Here is a 10,368-nt window from a genome sequence, read left to right as displayed (position 1 = left end):
CCTTCAGCCTCGATGGAGGAGAGGAGAGCGGCTGCACACAGAGCAGCGACTGCCGAGCAGAGCGCTGTCTTCATTTCTGCCCTTTCAGATCACAACAACATGAATGAATCTGCAGTGATGGGGGGGAGAAAGGAGAAGGAAATGATATGCATGGATTAGAGGATTGTGTGGGTGTATTCATGAGACATAAAAAAGACAAACTGTGGATTTCGCTTTGTTCCCTTATCCCCAGCCCCACCCCTGGGACCAGGTTGAAACCTCTAACTTGAAAGCTGTCCAAGACGATGACAGATCTGCATGACTAACTGGAGAGTCTCGTCTCGCAATAATGTGCCTTTTGTTGCTGAACCCTTTCCAATCACAGTAAGCACACACGGCTTTAACCTAGTTGGGGTTAATTTGATCAGGGAAATACAATAAAGATCCATGCCTCTGCACAGGCAGGAGCCAGGAGGGAGCTCCATGACTTCATCACTGAGTGCGATGGTAGCTAATTCAGAGGTCATTCCTGCCTTGGATCAACTAAATGTCTCTTTCAGCTGGAGATTTTATTCGGCTCCTTTTTCGTAACTGTTGAAGCACTTAGTTAGCTGTGTTTTAGTGGTCTCAAGGCAGTTTGGAAACTGTAATAAAACTTTTTTTGAGGAGTTCTGCCTACGAATGTGCTATTCTTTATTTCTTGAAGATCTGAAACAGATTATACAGAAGTGTGTGTAACACAACTGGAACCTAACGCATCTGTCTAGCCATGATGTTTCAACATCTGATAATTCATTTACATGTCCTGAGAGAAAATAGATTTAAAATACACTATGAAAAGCAGGCAGGTGAAAGAGTCTTGCAATCACCGCAGGTTGTCTAGCAAAATAGGTGGGATTAGGCCAAGTTAGTGGTTCCTAATCGCAAGCAGCTCTACCTTCATACCTATACACTCTAGCTCACCTCAAATTACTGCCAATTACTCCAGCAAAACTTCCAAATTATTTCCTTGTCTAAGTAAAGGCTAATAGGAACAGTCCTCATTGCATATGCATATCAGTGTTTCTGAAATTTGGGGTTTTCTATTGTGGAAAGAAGGGGAGGGGTAATTTATTTGAATAAAGTCATAAATGCATCACATATCACCATTAGGCTGGAGGAAAAAGAATTCCAAAAGCAATTAGGCAACAGATTTTATCAGGAAGGTGCCAAGAACGAAACAAAGAAACATACATAAATCATTAGTCTGCCGAAACAGCTGAAGGGGGAAATAATATTCTTCTGCCATCTACAGAACTAACCAGCAAGGCACATTTACTGAGGAGATGCTACGGAGATCCAGGAATTTCCCAGTTACTGACACTGAACAAGTTTCTGCCGGGCAGCTGTATGCACTTGCCTGAGCCAAATACCTGTGCTGCACATAAAAATACCAAGAGCTTGAAGAAAAACTAAGCAATGGTTTCAGTCCAATGGTACCTCATCGGAGGCTAAACAGACGAGTAATATTGATGTTAACAACTCTCTGACACTAACACAAGAAATACCATGCTTAGCATTAAATTGTCCTGAAAGCTTCAAAATCATATCACTGCTCTGTGTGGGAAACGGGCGTCCCTGAGCACATCTACTGCATTCTGCAGCGAGCTTAAGGATTGCCTAAACTTAACATAAACGGACTTTTGTCCTGGAAATGTCGTGTGGGCTTGGAGTGCCATCTTTTGACCCTTTTGAAGAGCAACAGAAATTAGTCAGCTCACAAAGGCATCTAAGAGCTGACTACTGCTGCAGGTCTGCCACTTCCGATACGTATTTTTCTGTCATGATATAAAACGTCTCAGCCAAAGCATTCATTTGCCCACCTAGAAACACTTCGTTTTCTTCTCACAGACTTAGGAGTGTGGAAGCCTGGACACGGCGGAGGAAAGGTCCTCTCGCTGGCTCAGCAGGGACACAAGCAGACTTTGTGTCAGGAATAAAGGTTTTCTCATTGATCTTTAGAGACCACTTCTAAACAAAAAATAATAATAACAAAAAAAAACCAAACACGGTCTTTCACCAATGCCAGACCAACCTCACACTAATTCAACCCACAAAAGCTTAGCCAAAGCATTCCCAAACCGCACAGTGCAAAACGCTTACCACTTTCAAGAAGAAAAAGTAATATAAACGAAAACGCCACAGGAAAAAAAAAAAAAAAAAAAAACCACCAAAACCAAAAAACCCCACACCACCACCTATCAAAGGTATTTAAAAAAAAAAAAAACAAAAAAAAAAAAAACAAAAACAAAATCACAACAAAACAAAACAAAACAAAACAAAAAAACCACAAAAAACCCCCCCCAAAAAAAACACCTTGGAAAGAGGAGAAAGCATCACCGACAGCTGCACACACACGGGAGGGAAGCGAGAGCTCCTGCCAAAGCCGCAGCAGTAGCGTGCCTGCAGGCGCGCCGGGCGCTGACACCAGGCTCCGCCTGGGGCTTCCCGCCGGAGGGAGCCACCGCGGCCGGGACACCGACACCGCGGCCGGGACACCGACACCTGCCGGGCCCTTGACAGCCATCAGCCCCTCGGGGCGCTCCGCTCTGCGCCTCTCCTCCACCCCTCCGGCCGCACGCCCGCAAGCCGGCTCGGGCATGCCCAGCCCGCACACGCAGAAACACACACACGCTCTTTCCCCCTTCCTGTGCTAGCCTCCAGCCCGGCACTGCCAGCCTCAGCCTAAAGCGCATCAGAAGGGGCTGCGTGCGTGGTGGGTACGGGCAGGCAGAGGGGGTCGGCCGAAGGGAGGGCAGGGGGTCCCCGCTCCTGCGCGGGCACAGACCTTCAGGGGCGGCTGCAGGGGGCCGGAGCCGGTGGCAGGGCAGCTCCTCCGGCGGTGCCTGCAGCAGCAGCAGCCGTCGGACCCGGATAAAGGGAGGAGAAAGGATGAAGCTCCGGAGGCACCTTGTGGAGGGATCAGCAAGTAGCAGCGGCGGCGAAGGAGGAGCAGAAGCAGCGGCAATAGCTGGGCGCAGAGGAGGCGCCTGGATTACTGTAGCTCCCGATGCGAGGGGTCTGTCTGGGAAGACTTGCCTTCTCCAAGTGGGAAGAGCCTCTTCTCAATCTGCTACTTAATAGAGGGCTGTTCCCAACTCTCAATTTACCCTCGTAAGCGGTTACGAAACTGCAGGGAAGGTGGACTGCTGCCACCGGGTGATATATGCGCTGGTCTGCTCCAGCAAGGAAGGGGATGCACTTCTGGAAACTGGCGCATACCTCCGCGCATTCCTGCGGCATGAGGCGGGCGGCCGCCGCGGCAGCGCGCCCAGAGGCAGGGGCCCGTCCCGCCGCCCCCTCCCTCTTTCCCCCCCGCCTCAGCTTCCCAAAGGCGGGGGACACGGGAGGGCAGTGGAAAAACTGAGTCTCCGGGTACGGCTTCGAGGGACGGCGGCGCGGAGGGTGTCCCCGAGCGGGGGCTTCCACGCAGTCCCCGTGTTCCACCCTCGCTGACTCCCTCCCCGGCGCCGGTCCCCGGGACAGCCGTGCAGCTAAGCGCGGGCAACCCCGGTGCCGCGGCCGGGAGCCTCGGGGGCAAAAAGAATGCAGTCATTTTGACACCGTTCAGGTGTGTCTGGCCTTCATCCTGTGCCGCCTACATACGTTAAACCACCCCCCTCACCTTATAGGTGTTTCGCTTCGAGCGCTGCCGGCGCCGGGTGCCGCCTGCAGCGGGGCGGTCGCGGCTCCCTCGGTAGAGGGGACGGGGCGCAGGGCCCCCACAGCCTCCTCCCTCGCACCCTATGGACAAACCCGCGCCCGTGGCCCCCGTCTGAAACCGTGTGCCTCCAAAAGAAACTGCACCCTCCAAAACCGGGCAGCCTGTTGGGCGTGAGGCTCCGCGAGGGTTTCCCCTCGCTTGTTCCCGGGAGCCTGCCCGCGGCGCGTCGTGCCCGAGGATGACACGGCGGGACACACGGTCTCTCCCCTGCCCGGTCGGCCCGCCGGAGCCAGACAGGGCTTTCAGAGGCTCCGCGCCCTACGTGTCTGCTCCCGCATCCGTGCGGAACGGCATCCCCCGTAAAGCTCTCGGAAGAGGCTCCTCCGGGACCCCTGCGGGCTAAAGCACGGGGTGTCACCGTCCCCGCGGAGAGGGTCGGCGCAGCCGGAACGCGGAGAAGAGCTCGTCTTGGGGCGGGACGCAGGGGGAAGCCGCTGCTGTGCCTCACCGCCCCCCCGCCCCGGAGCCGGGCCATTCGCGGTGCGGGGGCGCCTCCCGGCGGCGACGGGGGGCACTGGCCGCCGCCCGCCTGTCCCTGCCGAGGCTTCCGCGAGCGCCCCGCGCCGCTGGCGTTAGAAAGCAGCTTATTAGAGACGAGACGGAAAACACGACCGGGAAGGCTGAGGAGGGGGAAACACCGGGCAAACTCTCAGCGTGGCGTCTAGGGCTCCTGTTTGGAGAGGTCGGTAAGATTTCAGGGTCATGTTGGCCCCGTGTCAGCTTCAAGCACAGACGTGAGTTGCAGAGCAATCAGGGCAAGTTCCAGCCCGGGTGAAAGCGCCCGATAGTGGAGACGAATAGTTTACCGGGGCGGTTTTTTTGCAGGATTGGGTGATTAAGGACATGTCAAGGGGAGGACTTGTCTCTCCTGAGCTGAATGAGGTTGTCTGACATTTCCAGACACTTTGGAAGTGAGTAAGCTACTCTCAGGGACACGCCACAGCTTCAGCTGTCTGGTATTGATAAAATGCACTTTCCAAAAGTAACATCTCATCCGCTGATAAACCTTCAAATACTCTTGACCTATTAACCCCCTTGCCCAGCTGTTGAGTTGGATTTTCTCTTTTTGCATTTCAGCGTGAGGAATTTAGTTTCTTCCTATCTAGATCTAATATGTAAAAGCATTATTTCTAAGAAATAATACTTTTTTTAATTTCAATTTAATTTCCTGAATGAAACCACCAAGAACACCAGTATAAATGTGGTGTGAACAATAGTTTCAGAAGAATGGACATCAGAGGTTACAATGAAATACCCTTCCGTAGGAATTTAATTAATGCAAATTAGGTATTTTTATCACTTGTGCACTGCAAAGGTTTTTTTTTACAATGTACTGTGGAGTTTTACATCATAGGATATCTGAGATTCTATGTTGTTAAAATCAATTCATACAAATAACATGGATGGAAGACAATATGTATTATTCTATTTAAAAGTTAAATCACTCAGAACAGTTATTTTAAAATCTTTAAATAATTTGCTATTAAAGCTACAACTGGATTGGTATGAGTGGAGACTTTGAAAGCAATGGGTCTCTCAGGGATGTGATAATCTCCTGGACTCTCCCTCACAGACCTAGGGGCTGCTGAGGGGACCATCTCCCATTCCTCTCGGCTGACCAGCTTTGCTTAATTTCCTGGCATGAACTAAGGCTAGAGCTGGCAAGAGCAAATAATGCATTGACTCCAAGGACAGCAGGATTTCACCTTATCTTTAACTCTTTGTTCGAACCGTTCTAACCATATTTCTCCTAAGGTCTTTTACATGTAAAATACACCAGTGAATTGCATTTAGAGTGTGTCCTTCCATACGTCAACGTAATTAAATGGGTTGTTTTCAATCAGCTCTGTTGCTATGTACATTCTTGTCTGAGTACATAGTATGTGATGCAGAAGGCATTTCTGAAATGCATAAACATTTACTAACACTCTCCTGTCTGCTTGTTTCTTAGACAAGTGTTAAACACATTAAGACCATGCACTCCAGCTCTGCAATTTTCTGTGCTATCTAAGCTGAATAAATTGTAACTGACAAATTTAAATACAAAAATCAAGATTTGAATTAACAGTTATGCTTGTAATAATATTGGCCATTTCTGGTGTAGGTATGTGATATTAGTATTGCAGGTAACCTGGAATTTGTTAGAAATTTTGAGCTGGTTTTGGGTCTAGAGTAATTCAAGCTACTTTGTGTTTCTGGCATCTTTTTTTGTTTCCTCAGGCTGCATTGCCAGGACAGAATAAAACAGGACGTTCTGCATTTCAGCACTGCAAACCTTGAATATCATTTCCATTGTCTTAGCACAGTCATTTAGGAGGCCCATTCATTCCTTACAACACAAAGGACAGCTTTGTGTTGTATATTTTATATTCCCTATTAAATCAGTCATAAAGCTAATATTGCACAGTATTGTATCTGCATCCATAAAATGGTGGACAAAATACAGCAAACAGCTTCCTCCAGGCCCTGCCCTGCTCTAACAGATTTCCAGTCAATGGCATGAGAGGAACTCTCTCTGGTGTTTATTTTTTTGGGTAATTTCATTTCAGAGCTGGTATTCAGAGAGCAGTGCAAGTCTGACCTCTCATAATGAGGAATGGCTTCTTATATTAACAGTGTTCAGAGAGGACTGGTCCTATCTCAAATCTACTCATTTAGTGGAACAACTATGGAAGCAGCATCCCTGGAGAGTATTACAGCCATGAAATAATTATCTGTCTCACCAGGTATGTTTTCCTTAGCAACTATTTATTTCTTTAATTTCTCTAACTGATTTTTCCCATCAAGTAATGCTCTGAGAGTAAGAAATTATTATGGCTCCAAATAAATAGAACTGGAAAAGCAAATAAATCATTAAAAAGCAGAGGTATAAATAGAAAGGAACTGGCCTTTTATTTGGTCTTACAAAAGCCAGTTAATTTGTAGGCTGTCATTTTTTAAAGATATCAGAGTTTTAATGCTAAAATTGGAAAAAAAAAAAATGCAATGCTTTTATAGTCCCTTCCATATATATACACTAACATGGTTTATATCAAAACATTCCTAAATTAAGTTGTTTTCTTTCAAAGAAGCTAGTTCTTCATTTCAGAACAGAATCCTGATCTATTCAGGAAGCATTCTCTAATGAAGCCAATACAAATCTTGCTTGATTAAAGAAGGCAAGAAAATAAACTAACTGAGGACAGTGACCCTGTATATTTATCAGGTATCACATTATGTCTTAACACAACTGTTCCTGTCAGAGCAATGGACTAGCCACAGAGACTTGCAAATGCGGGTCTAAGCATTCCTCTTCTCGATGTGGCTGAGGGGTCCCCAGTGAAAGAACATACACTGAGGAAACACGTCATTTTAAAAAATCAAAACACTTTTAAAAGTCACTAGCAGCTACTTGCAGAACTTTATAACACAGTGTTCTCCGAGTACCTAATTGGATTCAACATATGATGAAAGGTTAATAGCCATGTGTTCCCCTACACTTAGTAACCCTTCAACTATTTCAATGTAATTACTCCCTACAAAGAAACACACAATATTAATCAGCAGCAAGGTCTAAAATGGTGGAGTGCCAAGCTCTGAATAGAAGCATTTTGCTAACTCTTCTTAGTACTTCTATGTCCAAAAATATAAATATATATTGTGACAGGAGGGTCTGTGTAGGTGGTAGGTAGGCTTACAGAGAAGATAAGCTTGTGCCTGAATCCAAAAGTGTTAAAGGTTCAAGTTGTGTTAGCTAATGAGAGACTTGGTCCCATTGCTGCAGACAGTGGAATAAATAATGATAATGGGGGAATTTTAAGACCAAATACATGTCATTAGGGCAACTTCTGATGCTGTCTTTCTCTCCTCCCCTGGCACAAAAGGCATTGAGTATAGAGCAATGCTGTGATTCCCTGATTGAGGAGCAGGTCAGAGGGAAGCTATCAAAGGGGAATACTCAGCTGCTGCTGCACTCTCTCCCCATACACATCTTTCCAAGAAGGCTTAGAGGACATAAAGGTCAGCCCTAAACTTCCTGTCAGTTCATCAAAACAAACATTCAAAAGCTTAAGCACTCTGGCAAGCGAATCTGACACAAATGCACAGAACCATAACAAATGAGGATGGAAAAGATCCTGAGAGGCCATTTAGTTCATCCCCCATTATTTAAAGCGTGCCAGGGCTTCAAAGAGAAACCCTCCATACCATACTGAAGTACTAACAGCATACTTTGGGGAGCTGTTTCCTAGTGGCTGACAACAGATAATAACTTATTCTAGGTGAGTTGCATGTTGTCCATAGCTGGACTATGAGCACAGCCATTAGAAATAAGTTGGATCTACAGAGTAAAAGTCTACTCTGAAGTGAAAGTTAAAATTATTTAGGGAAAAAACAAATCTACACCAGAGAAACCTGTATGTTTGGATGATTCCACTAAAATAGTCTCAGTTTAGCAAGGAAAATTAATTGTCTGCTTCACTGGCATCTCTGCAAACTTTCTCCCTGGGAGCAAAGGACCAGGACTGGGAGATTCCTTCCTACACGTGACTTCCAGACATACAACCCCCACCAGTCTTACTAAACACATATTGCTGTTACGGTATGTCTACACTTGACAGTCATGTAATTTTTTGACCATTTCTAAACTTCAGGAGAGATGGACTCCATGATGATCATCATCCCTGCTCCCCCGTTCCCCCACCTTCCCAACCTCAGGACCTTGGTATCCAGCCTGCAGGCTGTGGCATTCACCACAGCTCTTTCCTCTCCAAAAGAAAGAGCACAAGAGGCAAAACTTGGGCCAGGACATGGCCAGGAAATACACAGGGCCCACAGAGCTGGATAGCCCAGGCTACATATATTTCCATGAGACCTGTGGGGTTCTCATCTGCATGTCATCTATCACAGGTATTGATGGACACATGGAAAGTTTGAGGTTTTGCGGAAAAAAGAGTCAGGCGAGAGCTTAGTTCGCAGGCATTAAAAGCACTGCCTAGGAATCACCTGTCAGGACATTTATGAACTCCACCTGAGCTAACTTTAAAAAAAAGAAATTTGTTTCTTTTGCACAAGTCACGATTGGCTAGTGGCTAAAGAGGAAAATAAACGGAGCAAAATAATGCAGATTTAAACCGGCATTTCTTAATGCAGCCTTGTGGCTGCTGCTTTCCAGTATGCTGAATGCTGACAGTTCCAAATACCAGAACATAAGATTTATTTGGACTATAAATAGATGTTGCCCTGTGCTTCAGTATCAGAAGCACTCTGTTGTGTAAACAGAAAACTATTGGGGGTTTTTTCTACTCTTAAAGGTTACTTGAAAGCTCCTACCCACTCTTTGCTGACAGCCTTTTTCACCTCTTGGAGATCAATGTCTCTCTCATGTATCACCACCTCTACAGCCGGCAGAGAGGCTTCACAAGAAGCTGTTATAATGTCGTTTTCCATATGCCCTTTCCTCTGCTCTCTTGGATGCCTTCCAGCTGGCCACACTACTCTGTTATTTTTTAGCCACCCCAGTTTATTGAACTTGTCTTGGTTTTGGCGTTGTCCTGATTTCCATTATAATATATTCGCCTCTGGGGAAACATGTTTGCTGCTAACTCCAGTGCCTCTTACTTGTTTTACCAACCAAAAAGAAAAAAAAAGTATATATAAAAAAAATCTGCCTAGAATTTTTAAACAAGTATTTTTTAAAGCACAAAATTACACTGAGACACCACCCAGGTTCTTTCCATCCTTTGTTATTCCATTTTCTAGAGTACAAATGTTCAGCTGGTAAATCTGACCTGCTGCTCCTTTACCCTCTGGCCAACTGTTCTTTGAAATGTATTTAGGTGACAACAAGCTGCTTAAGGCACACCACAGTGTGGGGCTTTACTACACCATGATCTTCCCCAGTTAAAAACAGCAGCAGCTACAAGATGAGGTCCCTTTCTTTTATGCTAGGACTGGGTGTTAGGACCTTACTTACTAATAAAAACTCCAGAATCTGCTTCTCTAACCTCCAGAGAAACTGAGAAGGCAGACAAGGGTTGTGCTTCTTGACACATGCCCCACCATTGTAGCTTTACTGCTTGAGATCATTAGCTGCACCCATTCTTCTGTCCTGTGTGGTAACCTCAGGTGGCATTTGGCTCTGGGTTAAGATACATTTAGGTGCCTGAATGTGAGCCCAGCATCTAAACTTCTGCATTGGCTGATGAAGATCTAGTCAATGAACTCAGTGATGCCTGAGCAATTTAGCTACCTGCCATCCACAGGACTTGGCTCAGCTGCTTTCACACTGGGCTGTAGAGCCATTTTAAGTGCCCTGCAGCACCTGAGACCTCTTGTGGAGGTGCCAGCTACCACTCAGGACCCATATACACACATCTTGAACTGTACTGGACCACTTAGGAGGCAGAAGTGCTGTTTTGGGTGCCACAGGCATCCTGTTAGGCCTCCAGCTGCTATTACACAAGTGTGCATTCTCCTGAAGTTCCTCTGTTGTATCTGCCAGCCCCAAGCAAGTGCCTCAAATATAGCCTGAGATGGTGCTAGGCACCTAAGTTCAGGCAACTGGATTGAGTACTTTTCAACTTGATATTTTTGTCAGCCAAGTCTTCTGTTTTGTAGTCTGCTCATGTAAATACCTATTTACTGGG

The 10,368-nt window shown here is 46.3% G+C and overlaps 1 protein-coding gene across 6 annotated transcripts in view; it reads right to left on the bottom strand.

Annotated features, from left to right (window-relative positions):
- Positions 1–3,155, bottom strand: part of COL12A1 (collagen type XII alpha 1 chain) — a 102,009-nt gene extending 98,854 nt beyond the window's left edge. For 2 of the 6 annotated variants that reach the window (XM_030490235.1, XM_030490232.1), the window contains exons 1-3: positions 2,807–3,150; positions 1,842–1,989; positions 2–109 (exon numbers count right to left, since the gene is read on the bottom strand). Coding sequence is in view for 4 of the 6 variants with exons in the window: in XM_030490232.1 (XP_030346092.1) it covers positions 2–74 (73 nt within the window). In the remaining 2 variants the exon portion in view is untranslated. Of the gene's footprint in view, position 1; positions 110–1,841; positions 1,990–2,806 lie in introns of all 6 variants that reach the window. The other 4 variants (XM_030490230.1, XM_030490233.1, XM_030490234.1 and 1 more) reach the window with 2 other exon arrangements.
- Positions 3,156–10,368: the final 7,213 nt, after the last annotated feature.

The sequence above is a fragment of the Strigops habroptila genome, chromosome 6 (assembly GCF_004027225.2).
Source record: "Strigops habroptila isolate Jane chromosome 6, bStrHab1.2.pri, whole genome shotgun sequence".
Lineage (NCBI taxonomy): Eukaryota > Metazoa > Chordata > Aves > Psittaciformes > Psittacidae > Strigops > Strigops habroptila.
Note: the sequence above shows the minus strand (reverse complement) of the source record. Positions and strands in the feature narration are given on the sequence as shown.